The sequence below is a fragment of the Melanostigma gelatinosum genome, assembly GCF_949748355.1.
Source record: "Melanostigma gelatinosum genome assembly, chromosome: 11".
Classification (NCBI taxonomy): domain Eukaryota; kingdom Metazoa; phylum Chordata; class Actinopteri; order Perciformes; family Zoarcidae; genus Melanostigma; species Melanostigma gelatinosum.
Window position 1 is genome coordinate 12,596,730 of NC_136644.1, and position 22,105 is coordinate 12,618,834.

The 22,105-nt window shown below is 40.8% G+C and overlaps 1 protein-coding gene across 3 annotated transcripts in view; it reads left to right on the forward strand.

The window, feature by feature from the left end:
- The window catches only part of tenm3 (teneurin transmembrane protein 3), a 203,763-nt gene that overhangs the window by 172,225 nt on the left and 9,433 nt on the right, over positions 1 to 22,105 (forward strand). For all 3 annotated transcript variants that reach the window (XM_079279453.1, XM_079279451.1, XM_079279452.1), the window contains 18 exons: positions 327 to 481; positions 2,344 to 2,445; positions 2,576 to 2,749; positions 3,020 to 3,079; positions 3,504 to 3,666; positions 4,939 to 5,077; positions 5,222 to 5,327; positions 5,603 to 5,745; positions 6,385 to 6,563; positions 9,524 to 9,628; positions 11,312 to 11,442; positions 14,434 to 14,603; positions 16,741 to 16,867; positions 17,733 to 17,930; positions 18,582 to 18,641; positions 19,268 to 19,612; positions 20,685 to 20,929; positions 21,012 to 21,193. In XM_079279453.1, the coding sequence (XP_079135579.1) occupies positions 327 to 481; positions 2,344 to 2,445; positions 2,576 to 2,749; positions 3,020 to 3,079; positions 3,504 to 3,666; positions 4,939 to 5,077; positions 5,222 to 5,327; positions 5,603 to 5,745; positions 6,385 to 6,563; positions 9,524 to 9,628; positions 11,312 to 11,442; positions 14,434 to 14,603; positions 16,741 to 16,867; positions 17,733 to 17,930; positions 18,582 to 18,641; positions 19,268 to 19,612; positions 20,685 to 20,929; positions 21,012 to 21,193 (2,784 nt within the window). The remainder of the gene's footprint in view (positions 1 to 326; positions 482 to 2,343; positions 2,446 to 2,575; positions 2,750 to 3,019; positions 3,080 to 3,503; positions 3,667 to 4,938; positions 5,078 to 5,221; positions 5,328 to 5,602; positions 5,746 to 6,384; positions 6,564 to 9,523; positions 9,629 to 11,311; positions 11,443 to 14,433; positions 14,604 to 16,740; positions 16,868 to 17,732; positions 17,931 to 18,581; positions 18,642 to 19,267; positions 19,613 to 20,684; positions 20,930 to 21,011; positions 21,194 to 22,105) is intronic.

A 22,105-nucleotide genomic window follows, 5' to 3' on the forward strand; every position in this document is an offset into this window, starting at 1 on the left:
TGTCTTCTGCCTTTACATTGATTCTGATACTGATTAATACTAATACTAAAAGGCTTGTTACATACAGTTCATAGGCGCCTTTGTGCTTCCATCTCACTCAAAGCAGTTTGCAAATGTTCAAACAACAGGCTATCGGTCAGTTTAGGTCCTGATCTTTGTTGCGTAGCTCATCTACTGATTACCAACCGCAACAGCGACGCTGCTATTGTTTTCCGGACTCCCCCACAGGACAAATACCTCACTCTCATTTTCAGAAAGGTGATGTATTGATAATCAACTGGACAACTATATACTGAAGTTTGGGTTCGTGTTTGTGTTCCCTACAGGCGTCGCAGTTGATAGAAACGGTTTGATTTACTTTGTGGATGGGACTATGATCAGGAAAGTGGATCGTAATGGAATCATCTCCACAGTGCTGGGCAGCAACGACCTGACCTCTGCACGACCTTTGACCTGTGACACCAGCATGCACATAAGACAGGTAACATTCAAGTATGCTCTGTGCACCCATCAGACTCTGATTGCTTTCCTGTATATATATAAAATAGTGCTGGGCAAGTCAACGCGTTATTATCGCGTTAACGCATTCATTAATTAATGCCGACAATTATTTTATCCCGCGTTAACAAATTTTTTTTAATTATTATTAAGCGGACATTTTTAACACAAGAACGGCCGGCCAACCGGCTAACGTACATTTATAACAAATACCACACACATTACACGGTAATCAGCGTTGCATATGTGTCTGACCAAAATACCAAAAAAGCAAAAAAGAAATGATTCATTGAAATTATTTGTTTAGAGTTTTTAAAGCTACTGAGAATTTAACAAAAAAAGAAAGAAAAAAACGCTGGCTGAATATCTATTATCAGAATCATTATAACTGTATTTTAACTGTGTAAAGGGAATACTGCTGTTAAAAAGCACCTTATTTGTTTAAAGTGTTTGCAAACCAAATGTTATTGCACTTTTGTTAATATAGCAGTACTTTTAAAATAAAAGGGGCAATACACTACGTTTGAATTCATTCTTGAATTTTGTGCATAACAATGCGATTAATCACAAAAAAATCATGCGATCAATCGCGATTAAAAATTGTAATCGTTGCCCAGCACTAATACAAAACAATATCACACTTGCATTGGATTTAAATGTTTCCAGTAAACGTAAATTAGTTGCAGGTCTCTATGATTGAGATTCAATCCAGTTGATAGGATGCTCTGCAACGATTGAGATCTGGTTACTGACTTTTCCTTAATTCATTTTAGAAACTCATCAGACTGGCAAAAATAAGAAAAGACAGTGAGACAGAAAGTAAGATAGAAGAAGGGAAAAAACTTTATTTTTATTTTTACAGCTTAGTGAGAATGTACAATCTTACATACATGGTATAGACTTCAGAATGGAAAGAACACCACCTACATACACACACACACACACACAGGGCAAGTGTCAAGTATAGGCCTTGAGGAAAAGATTAAACAAGGCTCAACGTGTGTGTGTGTGTGTGTGTGTGTGTGGGTGTGTGTGTGTGTGTGTGTGTGTGGGGGTGGGTGGGGGTGGGTGGGTGTGTGTTAGCGAGAGAGAGGGAGAGTGTGTGGGTTGTGGTCTTTGTTTTGTGGGCACAGGACTGTGGTTTGGGGGCATTTCTTGCAGAGTTGCACTTATCTGAACTCTGACCGTGTTTTCTCCGCTGCAGACTTTAGCTCAGTTTGACTTCTGGCAGTTATCTAGTCAACCTCTTGAGTTCACTCGTGGAACTGACAGCCCACACATGTTCAACGACAGCTTTCTGTAGATTCATGTTGTTCTTTTTCAAGTTAAGCGTACAGTCACTTTAATATGTTTGTGAATGCAGCATTTGAACAAAGGGGACGTTTAGTAGACAATATATAAACTGGCTGATATTAAAAACACCCCATGTTGTGGGTATAGACATACCGTAGTTTATCAAAGACATTTAATGTAAACAGCACGTCCACATTTATTTCTTTAGATTTGAAGTACTTTAAAATGACTCCTGATGTCATGTAAACCTGATCTGAAGGGTGTATTTACTATCACAGATGCCCCCTCAGTCCTCTGTAGTTTTAACAAGTCCAGTTGAACTGTCCATGAGCAACTTTGTTTTTAGGTGATTGATCTCCCTGTTTTGATTTTATATCCATCATTTTTAAACCATCTGTCATTATCAAACCAGGAAATACACTGTATATCAGTATTAGAATCAACAGGATCAGATAGCAAAATACAGTATAGTTTAATGGAAGTATATACGGTAGTCAGAGTAGCATGTGAACCCCTCTCTGTCTTCTCCCCCTCTGTCATCTTAACATCCAGGTTCGGTTAGAATGGCCCACAGATCTAGCCATAAATCCTATGGATAACTCCATCTACGTCCTGGACAACAACGTTGTGTTGCAGATCACTGAAAATAGACAGGTACCCACAGTCCATGTTTTACAAATGTCCTGTTACATGTGCCTTTTTTCATGAAATATGAATAATAATAATATGAATAAATCAACTTTTGCTAGCAGCTAGTAACAACTTTGCAAATGTATGTGTACAGGTTCGTATCGTGGCAGGTCGTCCCATGCATTGCCAGGTACCTGGTATAGAATATACTATGGGGAAGAGAGCGGTCCAGACCATGCTAGAGGGAGCTACAGCCATCGCTTTGTCCTACAGCGGTGTCCTCTACATCGCAGAGACAGACGAAAAGAAAATCCACCAGATCCGACAGGTAATCTTCAGCAAATACAGTATACGGTACATTCATGTGCAGTAAGTTCCTGATTAACAGATGAACAACTTTTGCATCAAGGAAGCACATCTTTGAATCTCTGTCCAAGTCAGTAATTAGCAACAAAGGTACCAAGTCTGATTTGAACCCCAGATACAGGAACATTAGACAAATGAAGATGATGCTTACATTGCTTTATTGTGTCATTTTCTTTTCTGTGAAAGAGCCCTTCTGTTGCAAAATGTCTATTTGTGACTTTCACCCCACCAGGTGTCGACTGATGGAGAAATTACCCATCTAGCTGGAGAGCCATCTGACTGTGACTGCAAGGTCTGTACCACATCTACCTTACATACAGAGGAGCTGACATTGAAAAGCATTCTCCATGTCCTACTTTTATATCTTCATTTGATATCTTAATCTTGATTGGTTCATGATATAGTACAGTCCAGGTCAGCAAACCCACAATAAATGTGTAGCAGTCAAATAATTATATGAATACAATTTAATATATAATATATGTAATTTAATTGTAAAACAATAGCACAATGACTTCAGCTAGTATCTGGTCAACATTCATATATTAGTAATATAACACAATAAAGAAAATTTGATTCATGAGAGTTTTTCACCAGTTGAATTCTTGATGGTGCCCACTTCTCCTCTCCAAGCCAAGTTGAATTGCTCATGTAATGTCATTGTCTGTCACCCTACCCACCCCTCACCCCACTCCCGACCTCCCTCTGTCTTGCAGAACGATGCCAACTGTGACTGCTATCAAACAGGAGAGGGCTATGCTAAAGACGCAAGGCTTAATTCTCCTTCGTCTTTGGTGGTGTCTCCGGATGGGACGCTGTACATGGCTGATCTGGGAAACATCCGAATTCGAGCTATACGATGCAACCAGCCACCTACTGGTATGTTGATACTGTTAGTGTTGTTACAATACCAAAATGATGGCTTTGAAGCGATACCTGCCTCAAGTATCTCGATGCTGATGCTGAAACGATACCACGGCAAAAACCTAAAGACGGCAATGGAACATGTAACTTCAACCTTTTTTCATATATCCAAAAACCAAACATATTTTGACAATGCAAGGCAGTGGAGGGTGTGAAAAGAGGCCATAAACAAGAGTGAATTTTTGTACCATAGTGCGTTCATACTTTTTTTTTCATAATCTATTTTGATATCCAACCAGGACTGGTGAAGCTCTTCTTTAGATCAGCTACACGTTCACACCTCTCCACCTCACATGTCTCCCTGCTACTTATAACAGGTGAAATCCTCATAGAGAGAAGAAGCAGCAGTACGGTAAGTTATTTTGTTGAGTTCCCTTTCTGAAATGCTATGAGTGAATTTAAGTACTTGTACTCTGTGCCAATAAAGTTGAATCTGAATCTGAAGTAGCCCTCCCGTAAGCAGTGATGCAGTGTAAATGTCTAGGGCTTTTATTGTGAAAGGTCAGAACGGAATATGTGAATCTGTAGTGGGCCGCTGCTACCGTTGACATAGTGGGAGCAACAAAGAGGTTGCAGTCTTGTTTCAGACGCCGGAGACTCCCTGTTATTATCGTTTCCCTTCATAAGTATGGGCATAATTCATAACCCTGTGCTACAGTACGTGACTGTAAGTGGCGTATTTCTCTCTGGGAGTCTGCTTTGTCGAACATCCGTGGAAAGTCGGCAAGAACACTTTTGCAGTGTAAATATGGCTCTTTTCAAAACACCTTAAAGTATCGGTGCTAATAATATGGGGAACTGTACTGTTTTCAATGGCAGAGTTGTATCCTGTGTACACTTATGTTGTCCACCATCAAATATTAGAAAAAAAAAGATAGAAAAAAATCATGTGTTATGATGTATCTCCATTTATTTGCATGCTGTGACGTATGTATTACATGGAATGTGGACCACATGGATTCATATTTGGGCCAGTAAGGATCCTGCACACTACCCAGTAATTGTACAACAATGATCTTTGAGTTTGAACAGTGGCTACACACTGGCAAGGCAGACTCAATGAAGGATCTGAGGCTCTGATTGCTGCACAAGCTGGTCAGCAGAACTGTCCCAGATATTTCCCAACGTATATAATATAATATATACATATATGTATAATAAAAACAAGATACAGTAAATGATACAGCAATCATAAGTCTGTCCATCTGCTTGTCTGTGTGTCTTCAGGCTCTCTGGCTTCAGGTCCCAGCTCATATGAAGTGGCCTCTCCAGCCTCCCAAGAGCTCTATGTGTTTGATGGGAATGGGACTCACCAGTTCACCATGTCTCTGGTCACTGGGGACTATAAATACAACTTCAGCTACAGGTTGGTTTGTGTGGAAATGAACACACAGTTGCTTTGAAATATTTGTTACATTTGAAATACATTTAGTTTCGGCACATTGTTGTCCTTCTTTTCAAACTTAATTTTCACTCTGTCATTTACCACCCTCCATTGCTTTACTCTCAGCAATGAGGAGGATGTAACCGCGGTGACAGACAGCAGCGGGAATACCCTCCGTATTCGTAGAGATACCAACAGGATGCCTGTGCGTGTGGTTGCCCCGGACAACCAGGTGAGATGAGCAAGTCTTTTGCCATGCTGCAGAAGTTATCAAAACACCTGCATTCAGCCAGCAAATGAACCAATTATTGTTGTTTTATCTTTATTTTGCTTCTCACAAAAGTTTCAAGAAAACACTATTTTGACAACAACACAATATTAATATTTAAATTAAGCAAACTTTGATGTTTACTGTCTGAGATGACGGCTGACATGAAGTAAGAGAGGACTGGTACAGTCCGAACACGTAACCATGCTTTACTGTGACTGTTGCTGTTTTGTGTGTAGGTCATCTGGCTGACCATCGGGACTAACGGTGGTCTGAAGACTCTCACGGCTCAGGGTCAGGAACTGGTCTTGTTTAGTTACCATGGCAACAGTGGCTTGCTCGCTACCAAAAGCCTCCAGATAGGCTGGACTACCTTCTATGAGTGAGCAGCATTACTCTGTTTATATTTGGGCACATGTCTGACCTGCTGTGTGATAATGGAAGGCTGGAAATCAAAAGGCAAAAGCAAAACAAACAAATAAAGTTGGATTTTTGTATTTCATAAGCCATCTACGGGTACTTTACCATGTTACTACGAATTATTTTAGCTCTTAATGGTTTTATGGCTTTGAGAAAACATTTCTGACAGAATCGCATCAGCTGCTATGATCTACACTTGCTCATCAACATCAATCTGAACATATAGATTTATTACATACACTCTTTGATTTCTTCACTGTCTCTACTAGTTTATGTCGAGACATAACCTTTAGTTGGACGAGTGGACACCGAACGATTAGTCTTCTGACGAGACGTTAAATAATTGAAAACCTAGTAATTAATTGACTTCCTCTAATTAGATTAATTGGAATTCAAGCTCTTCCTCCTACTGGGTATATCCAGTTTTCATTCCACCTCCTCTGAAAGTGTGTGTGTGTGTGCGTGCGTGCGTGCGTGCGTGCGTGCGTGTGTATGTGTAATGTAGAGTAATTTTTCTACAGGGTTCCATAAAGCACATTACAGTAATATACACTAATGTCCCTTTATTCCCCCCTCCCTGCATCCCTCATTGTCCTTGTAGCTATGACAGTGAGGGTCGTCTGACTAATGTGACCTTCCCCACCGGCGTGGTGACCAATCTCCACGGCGACATGTCGTCAGGGGCTGTTGCTGTGGACATTGAGACGTCAGGGAGGGATGAGGACGTTTCCATCACAACCAACCTGTCATCAATAGACTCCTTCTACACGCTGGTGCAGGGTAAGGCGTTTACGCAAGTGTGTGTGAGTGTGCGTGTGTGTGTGTGTGTGTGTGTATGTGTGTGTGTGCGTATTCACATTTCTATTACTGTTACTGCTGTTGTTATTATTAATATTATATTCTACCACTGCTGCTATTACTACTCTCAGTATCATTTCTGTCATATGGATTGGCTGTATTGTTGTTCATTCTGTACCCATGACATATCTATTTCTGTCTATCCTCTGTTGCTCTCCCTGATGTTGCTTCCTTATTTTCCCTGTTATTATCCGATGCCAGGGTCCGGGGACGGTATACACATTGTAAAGCACTCTGAGGCCAATTTGTGGCTCCGCAGATCGAATTTTATTTCATTGAAAAGTCATTTTTAACCAACAGTTAAACAGAGTGAGGACAATTATGGAAAGTTGGGACATTTTGTATGGTCCTCACTTCTTCAAGACCAGACAATAAGATCGGATAAAAATTAGGTTTAGGTTACAGTAAGGTTTGGGGTTAAGCATTTAATTGTGATGGTTAATGTTAAGGTAAGGGGCTAGGGAATGCATTTTGTCAATGAGGGTCCTCACAAAGATAGAAGTACAGGTCTATGTGTTTGTGTGTGTGACAGAGTAAGTAAGAAAGTTTGCAGAGAGCAGTATAAACAGAACTGCTTGGTGTTTGTGGTATTTGTGGTGTCTGCAGTATACGCGTCCACTTGGGAGTATATCAGGCCCTAAAGTCTTCCCTTAACACCATGATTATATAACTTCACCATGGTAATCCAGAAGGGTCTCAGCTTTGTAGTTCATAATCTTCAGCCACCACCACCAGTCCTAGCACTTGCCACCCAGGGTAAACACTCCAAATCAGTAGCTCTATATTTCTCTGACCAATGGCCATATTGCAAAATGTTTTATTCTCTTTGCTTTCCACAATATTACCCTCTGGCTCCGGTGAATGCCCCATAGGGCCACTGTATGTCCTGAGCTACAGTTAACAGTATTGATAGAGTATGTTAATGTCTACATGAATTCCATCCACAAGACCTGCCTTTGTTCTAATCCATAACCATTAACTACTTACTAACTGAAAGAAAGAAAAAAAGAGCAGATAGAGGAAGCTTAATGCCCATCCTACAGTTCCCCTTCAGGTAAACACTGTGAGCTCTGTCAGCACTCTTGCCGTATTTTTCAATTTAAGCACTGTGTGCACTGTTAGCTGCGAGCCGCCAGCTCAGCCGTCGCATGTTGAGAGCCATTGAAAGGCAAAAGAAATGCTCCCAATCTCGTATTTTACACCTTTAAACCTTGTAAGAATAGACCTGAGAGATCCATCAATGATAATTCTCGATTTGAGGGAAACTGCAAAAGGACAAAATGAGTTTCACCATCCTTATCATCCTTCATGTCAGACATTCGGTCTGAACAGCGAGGGAAAACAATAATTTTGCACTGATGCCCTTGTTAAATCTGAACTAATGACCCAGTTGAAGAGAGGCCTCGAGTGGCCGTAAGTGATTTGTTTCAGAGCATGCTACATGTGCCCCGAGTGAGAAGAAAACAGAGTAGCATCTCCCTCACGGCAGAGCAGTATTGATCCGAACGTAATAAGTTATTCAAAGCCATCGACAAGTGTAGCGTTCCTCTCCATCAATTCATGTACATTATTTATCCTTTCGCCTCCTCGCTATCATCTAAACTGCGCAATGTGCAAGCGGTCCAGGTAATGTGAAATCATATTAGGTGTAGGTGCAGCCCAGAAATGGTAAACAAGCTAACACAGATGCTGTATTTTGTCATTTAGATGTTGTTGTTGATTGCTTTGTAAAAATGAGCAACCATGCAGGACTTGACAATGAGGCTCTACAGGGAAAATACAGTAAATGTTCCCACGAATGCATTATCATGGGCTGGCTCTAATAAGCTGTGTGTGCTGTCTGTCCCCATTCATTACATATTGTACGAAGCCTCTCTTTTGTGGTAGAAAATTGATGTGGGTGGGTGGGAGTCAAGGATCAGATCCACCGCACAATATTCCGTACAATCAGCATAAAAAAATAACACAGTGGCCAGTCGCTTTTTGCAGGAATCACATTTTGGACAGATTTTAAAGGTTAAACTACCTTTGAATTATTTGACCCCAGATAATTTAGATAACCAGTGCTGCATGTTTTCCCTCCATGTCATTGTGAAAAATAACATTTGGTAGAAAAAAAAGAAAAGAATCCCAGTGAATCTCAAGGAGGAAAAAATAAAGACTTTTGTAGTTGCTCTCAAATCAAGATGAAAACTATTTAAAAAGAAATTCAAATAAAAAAAGTTGTATTATATTTAATTTAGAAGGAAAGAACATTTGAAAATAATTGATAAAACTAATTCCCTCCGAAGTACAATGTGTAACAAAAGAAGACACTGCACTGTGGAATTGGTAGATAACTTAGGCATCAAATGTGTTGATGTTATTTTTATTTATTTTTTGTTTGCCCTTGAAAACTTTTGTTCTGAAATATTTTGTACTTGTTTTTTTTAAAAAGACAGTCAGACAAACAGACAAAGATTTACCTGATGAAGGAAGGATCAGAATGAGGGAGAAAAAAGTAAAACTGTCTCTAGGCGAGAGAGCCTTGATCTCTCTCTTACTCACACATACGCACACCCAGCCATTATAGTCCTGCGAGAGGTCAATGGGAACCTAATTAAAAGAGGCTGGTGGATGTTAATACCTGCCCTGCGCTCCATTAGCAGGTTCAAACACAGCCCACAGAAATGAATTGTACTCTGTTCTCTCTTTACATACACACATGCATTTTCTTGCTCTCCTCTCGTCTTTCATTTTCTCTCCTTTTCAGTTCAGTTTAGCATTGATAATGTTTTTGAAGAAATCTGCCACATTGAAAACAAACATAAAATCAATGTTAGGTAATGATATTGTATTGTATTGTAATTCATGATAATCATCTCCCCGAATCTGTCTCACAGACCAGCTTCGTAACAGCTACCATGTGGGTAACGACCATTCGCTGCGGGTCATCTATGCCAATGGGATGGACACACACTACCAGACGGAGCCCCATATACTGGCAGGTATGCAGTTTTGAGCACATTACCCTAAATGTTTGATAGTGAGTGGTGCAGGGATGATGTATTTGTGTAGGACACCCCAGAACTAAGCATCACACTGGTTACGTCCACAAAAAAACGATTCGATTTTTCCACTGGATTTTAGATTAATGCAGGAAATAAACTCTGTGTCAAACAAGCGTTTAGGCTTTTGTTCAGCAAGATAATCTTCACAAAGGACACCACTTTATGATTTTTGAAGCCTGAATACAATATATCCCACGTACCAAGACTGAGTCCTTGCTGCATCTGTTAAATGACTATATCCTGCTTACCACCATGCAGTTCATGTAAAGCATGGGTGTAGGCTGTCTTCATGGCTTATGAGTTATGAATTGCTCAGTACGCTAAGTATTCAATGTAAATGGTTTTCATCTCAGAGTTTTTGTGTGGCAGGCGCTGTCTGAGGCCTTTTTTCCATCACAACTGTCTGCCCATGTGATGAGCCTGTTTGTGAAAAGGATCATCAGTATCAAGAAATATCATATTTGAATGCGTTTGATCGGATCATCTTTCAAGCCGTACCAGTGTTTTCACATTTTAGTGCGGCTCCAGTAAATCTTCTCTATTTAAATTGTTGCTGACCATTTTCCTAAGCAGCACAACAGTTTTAATGACTCAAATACGTTATGTTCTTTTGACTTTCTAGATAGCCACTGGTTTGCATTACATCTTAATAATAATAATCAGCTTGAAATGTGCTGCACGTACTGTCGGTGATCGGTCATAATAAATATGCCTGCATTTCTTTATGTCATCATTGTCATCATTGCATGGTGATGTAGTGCAGACATTTCAGACTTACAAGCCTGCATTAGCAGCTGACCTGCCGAACTGCAGCAATATAACGTAATACAACACAACAATAAATACAGAAGTGATGTTCATTGTGATTAATGACCAACTCAAGTGTCAAGTCTCTGCAGGCTGATTTTCATTTGATGGTCTAAAACACTGCAGGAGACTTTGGAACATGGTTAGTAGCAATTCAATTGTATTGATATGATATGTGATTCACATTCAATGGGCTACATTAGAAGATTCAAACCACACATAAAGCCCATCTTGAGGTAAAATCACTAAAAGTCTGGAGGGGGAAACATTAAACCTTCCAGAGAGGCTAATGGCTTCTGTAAATGATCAAAATCCATACTGGCATGTACTGCGTTGCAGAGATACACTCTGTCTGAGCGAGTTTGAGCATTATATTTGACTTGATAAAGAAAGTTGCTCAGTAATATTTCCGTATTTGCAGGATTAGGATGATCTTCCATGCATTGTAAAAAAGTATACATAGTGCACAAGGTACCCATGATATTGCAATCAAAGGCATGATGTTTTCAGTCTGTCTGTCCCCATGTTCCATTCTCATGACACAATATCTCAGGAACTCCTGGAGGGAATATCTTCAAATTTGGCACAAACGTCCACCCGGACTAAAGGATAAATTGATTAGAATTTGATGGTCAACTCATGACAATTTCACACAAATGTCTAATGGGATAAAATGATGTAGTGATGACATTTTGGACAGACATTGATGTAGACTGTAGCTTGACTGGTTGGCAGCGGCTACAACCGTGAGGCGGTAGTTGTACCAGTTTAAAATGTTGTTGGTATTCATGCCTTTTTCATATCCATTTCAAGGTGCTGCTAACCCAACTGTAGCCCGACGCAACATGACACTGCCGGGAGAGAATGGCCAGAACCTGGTGGAGTGGAGGTTTAGGAAGGAACAGACACGTGGAAAAGTCATCGTCTTTGGGAGGAAGCTCAGGGTGAGTGCTCTCCAGCTGGGACTGACGAGTGATCGACAAACACGGGCATCTTTTCTGAACTGAAAGACAAAATAGGGTCCACATGGTCCAATGGACAGGGTTCAGTTTAATTAATCGTGTTGTAGTTGTATAAATCTAGGATTATCACAGGGATATCACATGCTGAATAGAGCAGCACATTTACACCTGCAAACATTACAGAATTTCAAATTCACCTGCTGTGAACTGTTGGAGGGAGAAACCCACACAGACGGAGGGAAAACATACAGGTGCACTGCACACAGAGGGGCCCCAGCTGGACATTATTAGTCCAGTACCTTCTTGCTAGAAGGCAACAATGCTCACATATCAGTCCTATAATTTTGTCCCCCTCTGTAAGCAGCTTGCTGTGGGTTACATAGGGGGTTTATGTTTCTGTCCATTATGGCGTTGTGTCTGTTGTTCTTACAAGCTATTAGGAGAGAAGGAAGGGACAGTGATTTGTCTGCAGTGCTTGAATATTACATGAAGTGTAAGCTCTCTAACTAGCCCAGCCTAATAGGAGAAAACTCTGCAGTCATGTGGTCTCTGGAGAGTTTGATCGACACAATGGTGCCATTCTAAGCATGGTCCAACAAACCCGAATGAATGCAACAGCATACGTGGCCCACTAGTGGTAATGGGGAGTGTTGTATTGTGAGCTGGCAATAATGAGTTGCAGGTAGGTGTGTTTCAGTAAACGGGAGTGCAAAGGTGAGCATGAATACAGTATGTACACTGTATATGTCAGCCACACGTTAGTGATTGGTGTGTTCGAGAATTTGTCTTCACTAACACCATGACAGTCCAGCTGTCCCGCAGCAGCAACCAGCTGACAGCGTAAGGCGCTAATGATGATGGGGTGATTGTGGGGCGGGATGAACAGCAGGGAACCTTTGACCAGCCTTTCTGCTAAATGCTAATATTCATACTGTTTGTATGTGGTGCGCTCATCCAACTAAGGAATGTGCATTGAGCGTGTGAGGTAATGTGGAACTGCATGTCCTAGCAGCTTGTTGGATGAAATAATGAAAACAGCTGCTGTCAGACACAGAATGTCAACGCTGGTAAGTTTTATGAGATGAATTAAATAAATGTAGGACAGTTTCTGATGGTATTGTTAGTCCCTAGATGTATTTGTTCATTGTGTATTTATGATATGTTTGACTTCCACTGTCATGTGTGTCAATAATGTATGGCTGATTGGATTCAATCAAACTATGATACACTGCTACGTTTAGGAAAAGGTCGTTGTTTGGGTTAAAATATCGAGGGAAGTGGCATGATTTTAGTACATTGACAAATAAATCAATGTTGACTTCTCGTTTCACACGGGGCAGGAACAATGATCTCCTGGCTGAGAGACTGTTTTTTGAAATTGTTGCGCATTCATTTGCGAAGATATAGCTACGAACGCTGTATGAGTACAGTAAATACACCCCAGAAATTCTTCCTCTCTATACCAGTTATTAAGGTAAATGAGTGGCTGAAGTGAAGACGGGACCATCTGAGAGTCCTGTTTGGCACTGAGTTGAAATAAAAGTCACAGAGTGCTCCAATCCATTATGAGCGTGACAGGCCATGCCAATCTACAAAATGATTTGTTTCATCTGGTATGGTGTGTCTCACACTCAGCACGTCTGTTGGCTGTTATCCCATCTTGTTTCTCATCCAGCTGGCCATTAGCCACCGTCCCAATATCCTTCTTCTTTCTCTGCCCCCATTTATTCACCTCGCTGCATTCAACTGGTGCTAATTCACGAATGAGAGGGTGGCCGAATAAAAAGATGAGAAAAATGACTTGAACGTTTTCCAGCAAGACTCTATCTTTAATGAAACAGGTCTGTAGAACAATTCATTCTTAGAATTTCCCCTTGCTTCAAGGATCCATAAGGTGAGTTCAGCTCCGAGCCTGGGTTATCTGTCTTCGTAAACTGGTGTTTCAACAAACAGCAAGTCATTTAGAAAGCGATAAAGAGTGGCTAGCAGGAGCTGTGGTGCTACAGTGTTTTATGGATGTCTTGGATCAGAAGTTTGTTTGAATTCACTGCTTGAGGCGCATATGTTAAATTGAGCAGCAAGCTATTAACAAGAATTAAACACCAGTGCTTATTTCTTGTTTGTCTGTTTGTTCAGCCTACAGACCCTTTTTACGGCCGACGTCATGATTAACCTCACGGTGTTAAGCTGGGGGCAAAACAAAGGAAAGACTAGAGGCAAACACAAAGTGTAGGGCTAAAGTTACACATCAAAATATCATGTTGTTGTGTTGTTGGGTGCCAGAATCGTTTGGGACGATAAACTGTGATCCTAGGCTCCTCCCAGCAGAGTAGTCTGCCAGCAGTCGGCTAATATGGTCCCTTTGGTTTATGTTAACTTTCTCAAGTAACGCTCGTGGTCCCGGAGCATGAGTGACTGTACATATTGAGAAACATATTGCATATATAGAACAGAGAAACAGATTTGTTTGTCCATGCAGATAGTGATGAAATTTGCTGGTTGATTCCTTTAGTGTTTGATCACGTCTTAACCTTTGCTCCAGCATGTTCATGCTGCCCAAAGGCTCTTTCCATTTTGCACTCTCCATGAGCTTTCATCTAGCAACACACAGAAACATCTCCTCACTTAACAGGCAGATTGCTATGGTTTACACATTACATTCATGCTCCCAGGAAGATGAACACTACTGCCACCTTCAGGCCAATCTATTTTAATCCCTCGTCTGCTATTGCTCTAAGAATAAAACAGCGTTGTTTGATCTATACACTTTTGTATTGTCGGGTGAAATCAACATTATTGGCGCCTTCAAATAGTTTTATGCTTTTAGTCATGGTCAGACCATGAAGGGAGCATAGCAGGGGTTCAGCATTGCTGCATGTAATATGATCAGTTTCAGATACTAAGCATTTCGTGTTTCAGCTGATCAGAGATCTCTATGATTCAGTGGTTATTTGTTTGCGTCCACCCCTTCAGGTGAACGGTAGGAACCTGCTGTCTGTGGACTACGATCGTTCGCTCCGAACAGAGAAAATTTATGATGACCACAGGAAGTTCCTGCTGAAGATCATCTATGACACCCAAGGCCATCCGACACTCTGGGTTCCCAGCAGCAAGCTACTGTCTGTTAACTTGACCTACTCCAGGTAAGTGCTTCTATATTAGGGTATTTAATAGTTTCTTTACTCAAATACAGAAAGCTGAGGTGTAAAGGGTGAAGACGTGATAAGCCAGTGGCACTGGGCTCAGAAGAAAAGTCCAAAAGAGCTCAGTTAAAAAGGGATAGCTTCAGTATTCACTGTATCTATGACTTTAGACATCTAACAGCACTTGTTTGTACACATTAGATATACCTGGAGACACTATAACCTGACTTAGTTAAGGGGAGGTTTTTTCCAGCACCACATTCTCACTAATCGCAAAAGAACTTGAAAAAGTCTGTTGAGGTGTTGTGGTTAACATGGAACAAACCTACATCCTGCTGAGAAACAGGCTTTGTGCTGGTTAAATTCAGTGATGTGAACACCGTCACTTATTTGCCAATTTTCACAGATCCAGTCACTGGCCACTTTATTAAGTACACCTGTATAGTCGAAGGGGTATGCAATTAAAATTAAACGAGGTCCAGTTAAAGAGAATTTCCGGAACATCACAATAATGTCTAAATTGCGGTATGATTTAATTTCATGTAGTATATATTGAAGTAGCCAACAGTTGTATTAATGTCTGTATATAGTCAAAAACTGACTGTTAAATCAAATAAAGAAAGTTCAATTAATAAATAATATCTAAACAATATTTTCAAATTGAACTGGATGACTTCTAAATATTACATAATAAAATACATACATAAATGTTCTCTCATTTCAAGTCAAATAAGGGATGCATTTAAGAATACAATACAACAGAAAGCTTTTAAAATATGTGCATCTAAAAATAAAGTACTTCATTTTCGAAAAATTAATTGAACTGAATTGCCCTGCAGCTTTAAATTCAGTTCATTCAGAAGTGATGTCAACCAAGAAAACCAGATGATCTTCTTCTAGAAAGAGAAATGTGTGTGCAGGGACTTTATCTGTGGTTATTGAAACCACTTTCTATTCCTATTTCCATTCTCTATTCCTCTCTGTTCACTGACCATCATTGTTGGTCAGTGAATTAACGTGTTAGTATTCTGATCATATTGAGTTCTTAGATTGTTTATTTTCTGTGCCTTCATTTTGGATGTGAGTATGTATGTTTGCTCAAAAGAGATATACTTTGTGTCGTAGTGGCGCATCACATTACCGCTTTTAATGATCGTCACGGCCTCTGAATACAAGAGACATACTGGTTTTAAACTGCCAGTGTGAAGAATTAACATCTATCAATTGTTGGTAAAGGTTCTGATCTGGGTGTCCACATTTCTCTTTTTGGAGAACGCCATGGTCCAAGATACAACTGCATCTGCGTCCGGTCTGGGTCCGGTCTTGGACCGTTGTCCGCCTATTAGTGACTACTGGTCAAAGTCACTGCAGTACAACAGCTCTGCCATTAATTCTACTCTTACAAAGCTTATACATTTTCAGTTTTTGTTGACACTGTTATAATGGTGATAATTCTACTTGATGTTTATTTTTGTCATAGTGCGTGTGTCTGTGTGTGCATGTTCAATTGTATCGCAAGGTGTTTCTAACAGTTTGTCCACCCTGAGGGGGCAAAATATAAGAAACATTATGGACTTACAAAATTTCTTCGGGATGAAAAAGGCATCTGCCTATATGGTGATAGTGACACCTTGTGTTCACAATAGGAATTGCATTTTAAAATATCAATATAAATGAAGGTGTGATAATCCTAGGTGGTCGAGTCGCAGCAACCTGAGTTCAAATCTGACCCGTAGCTGCATGTCATCCCCTCTGTCTTCCCTGTTCAGTCTAACTGTTCTATCTATCCAATGAAGGCCAAAAAGATCATCTTAAAAAAAGTTTTGTTTATGATTCGGGATTATATGGAACATGGGACTTTAAAACAGCCTCTAAGACTGCATTAACATTTTAAAAGGAACTGCAGCATTAATACACTGACATAAGTAAATTAGCAAATTCATAATTTTCGGGACACTTTCAATTTAACCTGGAAACACATTTCTTAGATATGACACATTCTGGTATGAACTAGATTGTTAGCTTCTACAAAGTCTTTATTGATACAAAGTGTGTGTATGTGTGTGTGTGTGTGTGTGTGTGTGTGTGTGTGTGTGTGTGTGTGTGTGTGTGTGTGTGTGTGTGTGTGTGTGTCCAGTACGGGGCAGGTGACAGGCCTCCAGAGGGGTCCAACGACAGAGAGGTGGGAGTACGACAGTCAGGGAAGAATCATTTCCAGAGTCTTTGCTGACGGAAAGACGTGGAGCTACACCTACTTGGACAAGGTACAGGGCGACACACATGAACATTAAATCGGATATTGTCCTGATTGAAAATTGGCGGGGGGGGCATAGAAGTGGTGGAGGGCAATGTGGCAGCAGTCTTGCCAAGAGTGAATCAACAGATTAGTACCTCATTTTATTAATGCTTGAATAATGATTGGATGTTTTCATTCAGCTGGTAGCAGCTGGTGAAGAGCTCTGCCCAACCTAATGCAATGCTCCATTTCAGATGACCAAAGAGAGTGAATGGATCCAGATTGTATAGAACACAAATGCCACATACTCTTCAGCTAAGTTTCTACTGTTAGCTGTTGCAGTGGTGATGTCCCCAGAGGACTGCAAATAAAGCACTACTTAAAATGCAAGCCGAACTGTCTCACTCTCATGCAGGTGGGATTTTGCATAAGGTCCAGTAGGACACAACCCCACCAGATGGCACAGCAATGTTAAGATATTCATCTAATACAAGCTGATTGAAAGATGCACCTGATTCCCTCATTTGTTTAGAATATGAATTGATGTATATGTGCTCAGTGTCATTACATGTAGCTTAAGGTTCATGACAGAAACCCCATTTTTATTTTGTGTGTGAGGAGCTTTAATGCATGTTTAAGACAAAGTTCTGTGGTTAGATATAGATGTTTGCCTCTCACCATAGTGCTTCCCTGGTTTGTTGGAAGCTCCTGTTTTCTGTGAGTGCCGGTGCTTTATTTCTTCTGTCCTTGCCACTGCTGGGCATCCGATACTGTTAGAGATTTGGAGCCATGCTCGCTGCCACTTTCCAGTAAATGTAAAGTCTCTCATTGTGCTTGTTCTATTATGTCTTTACTGCTCTGATAGCATGTTTGTTCTGCCCTCTCTCTAACAGTCCATGGTCTTGCTGCTGCACAGCCAGCACCAGTACATCTTTGACTATGACTCTGGGGACCGACTGTCAGCGGTCACCATGCCAAGCGTGGCTCGACACACCATGCAGACTATCAGATCCATAGGATACTACAGAAACATCTACAACCCCCCAGAGAGCAACGCCTCCGTCACTGTGGACTACTCTGAAGATGGACAGGTGTGTGTGTGTGTGTGTGTGTGTGTGTGTGTGTGTGTGTGTGTGTGTGTGTGTGTGTGTGTGTGTGTGTGTGTGGCTGGCTGTGTGTGTAATGTCTTAGGATAGTATTTTTTGTTTTCCTTCTTTCTGTTTTCTGTGTAATGTCTTAGGATAGTATTTTTTGTTTTCCTTCTTTCTGTTTCCTTTTTTCTTACACAACAGCTTCCACACCTTTATTTCTTAAGAATTGTTCAAGTCTGATTATTTTCATGATATTAAAGGGAAGTGCCTATCAACCTACAAACTGTGAAATGAGACAACCCAGTCAGTATTTTGTGGGCTGCCTAGATTGGAAAACATGTGATTCAACGAGCCATTCAGATTGCAGGCTCATCAGAATACATACCATCCACAGCTTGACAACTACCTTTACAAAGGTAGTTGTATTTTTCTTGCAAGCCAATCTGAACAGAGTGGGCTTTTTGGAAGGGGGGCTTAAAGAGAAAGGCGCTAAAATGGAGCATTCCAGAAAGAGGGTGAATACAGATATATTCAGAAAAATAATGTGTTCTTTGAGCATGTAAACGGTAGAAACCCACAATACAAGCATGAAACTGAAATGAACATGATATGTCCCCTTTAAAACTGACGTTCTTTTTCCTCTGTCTCTAGCTCCTCCGAGTCGCCCATCTAGGCACTGGCCGCCGCATACTCTACAAATATCGTAGACAGGTCAGGGACTTTCTGTTTTACATATATATATGTTCAAGTATATATAGTTTATATACTAATAAATATACTAATAAATACAATATTTTATATTTGTGTACGATAGCAATATTGTCCTTCTTTGCAATGAAAATTTACTTTTTTTTTAATAATTTAAATTAAAATGTAATATTTATTGCAAAATTTGGACTGTTAAAATAATGAATCATTTGTTCTTCAGTTGTTAATCATTATTATCTGTTAAGTCAACCCACATATGAACAGTTACACGTTGTGAAGACATTTTAATAGGATTTCTTCAGAATAAGATCCGGAACAGTATAATCTATATCTAATAAATGGAAAGAAGATCTATTTTTGCATGGCGTACTTGACAGTCATGGCAGGGAGAGATCATCAGTACAGCCTGAACCATGAAGAAACAGAGTCAGGTGGACCCCAGGGTGGTGCAGCAGCTGCAACAGAGAATGAACAGGGACTTTGACAGCTTGACTAGACCATTCAAGTCAGTGGATGGCAGTCATTAAATGTAACTGATGTTGTTGCTGATCCTGGATGAATAGGATCTGATATTCTACACAGTCCATTATGGTAAACACATACTGCTCTTTTTTTATTCGTCTCACCAGAACAAGCTGGCAGAGATCCTCTATGACTCAACGCGGGTCAGTTTCACATACGATGAGACCGCTGGTGTGCTTAAGACCGTCAACCTGCAGAGCGAAGGCTTCATCTGCTCCATCCGGTACCGTCAGATCGGCCCGCTGGTCGACCGGCAAATATTCCGCTTCAGCGAGGACGGAATGGTGAACGCGCGCTTTGACTACACCTACGACAACAGCTTCAGAGTCACCAGCATGCAGGCTGTGATCAATGAGACACCACTGCCAATCGATCTCTATCAATTCGATGATATATCTGGAAAGGTGGAGCAGTTTGGGAAGTTCGGAGTCATCTATTATGATATCAATCAGGTAAGAAGGGATTGGATGCATTCATTTAAATTGTCCTTAAATGATGGATAAGTAAGAAAAAGTACCTCATAAATCTTGATACGGTGGATAAGTTGTTGCAGCTAGAGGTGATACTTTAATATTATTAATTTAAAGACACAGAACATCATACATCCTCAATTTGGACGTTTAAGTCAGAACCTTGGCGTCACCCACAGCCTTCCACCTCCTGATCGGTGTGCAGGTCAAACATAGTGACATCCCAGCTAAAGCCTCAAATGTTTGACTTTACTTTTTCATCCTCCCCCATCCTTTCAGGGAGGACTGGGGTTGGAGATACGGCTAGAACATATAACAATTTTCTACATAACTGATGATATGACAGATAGTATGGTGTATTTGACATCATTATTATTATGAACAATAGTCAGTAAATATACCATTTTTTTAGAAGGTTTACTGTTTTTTGCAAACAAAATATGTTAAAGACCTTAATAAATCAAATGTTTTGAAATGTGAACACTGAACTGTGTGAAGGTAGAAAAAAAGAAATGGGGACTTCCATGTTATCCTTAAAATTATATAGAATAGAAAATTAAATAGAATAGATCCTGGTTTGGGTAAAATAAGCACAGTTTTTATGTAACTTATGTAACCTATGTAACTTGGCAGTGCGTACGCCACCTAACAAAAATATGGTAAACTAAGTCAACGTCAACTTTAGGTTGTTTGTTTGAACCATCCAATAAGTTAGCTGACTTCCTCCTTTGCGCCCATCACAATAACTACGACACTAGAGGTCAACGTCGTCTTCTTGTATTCATGTTTGTTGATTCAGTAGATGGTAGCAGCCTTCCCACTAACACGGGTTGGAAGGGGCCTGCTACACCTATGAGGCTCATAATGGCTGAACCATTCAGTCGGCTAAGGAGTGAATCTGTGATGCTTGATAAAAAGGCAGAGAGATATATGCTTCAATTCCTCAAATACATCTGGTTGTCAATGTGTTTGTGTCCCTGGATGGCTCTTGATTAGTGTCGATGCCCATGTCTTGTCTGGTCAGTCATGTATAGTTTCTCCCCCCCTGTCTTAGATCATCTCCACAGCAGTGATGACCTACACCAAACACTTCGACCAGCACGGCCGCATCAAGGAGATCCAGTATGAGATCTTCAGGTCTCTGATGTACTGGATCACCATTCAGTACGACAACATGGGCCGAGTCATCAAGCGTGAGATCAAGATTGGACCGTTCGCCAACACAACCAAATATGGTTACGAGTATGACGTTGACGGACAGCTACAGACGGTCTCCCTCAATGAGAAGATGATGTGGAGGTAGGATCAGAACATTAAACAGAGAACAACCCCATCATTTGATGATGCCAGATGTTAATAGTATAATGTTCTGGCCTTCCAGGTATAATTATGACCTGAATGGGAATCTGCATTTGCTGAACCCTGGCAACAGTGGTCGGTTGACCCCTCTACGCTACGACCTGAGGGACAGGATCACTCGTCTGGGAGACATTCAGTACAGGCTGGATGAAGATGGTTTCCTGAGACAGAGAGGAGCCGAGATATTTGAATACAACTCCAAAGGTGAGAGTTATTATGGTAACACCAAAGCCCGGTCACTCCAGAAAGTGACACAGAGAAGTTTATATGTGCGTCCGAATGAAAAGCTGTGCTAGAAGCTTGATGACGTAGTGACTGGTAGTAGGGCTTGTTGGTGAATATGTACCAGCTGGGAACTTGCTACCGATAGCCAGTTACAATCATGGTCACGATAGCTCTCCGAGGTAGCTAGCTTTATGACTGCCAGTTATTTACCGTGGTAGCTTGGTTGCTGAGGGTTAAATAAAAGCCACACAGCTCCTCCTTTTTTTGCTTTCTGGCTCCATTTTCATCCAAGGTCAGCACTGTCCAGACAGTGTTATTATGAATCCCACTGCTCTTCTTCGCAAGACCCGCCCTGCATAGCTTGTTGAGGCACCAACGATTGGTTAATGTTATGCTGCATTCACACCAAACGCGTCGCAAATTATTCGCGCGAGTAGATTACATACAAAGTCTATGCACAGACACGATGAGACCAGGAGCGGACTGGGGGAAAAAAGTGGCCCGGGAGTTACTGTCAGACCGGCCCACTCAATACACGGCGCGTTGCCCACTCAATGCATCGCACGTATCGACCAGTCAGTGGCCTACTTGGAAAAATACCATACACTTAACATTATTTTGGATGATTACAAAGAAATTGCATCATATATGTTTTTTTGACAACATTTGGATCCACCAAATTGCCCGGATGGACACATTGAATAAAATGATACTGGCTATTGTAACACTCCAAGGTAGGTATAGTTTGCTCGATGAATATGCTGAACTCTGGGATAGTATCACCAAATTGAATTAATTCAAATTTGAAAACTTAAGCTGAAATTCCATTTCACCACCACGTATACGCAGTGGCGCTGGTGCACATGTTCTAGGTAGGACAGTTTTCTATTC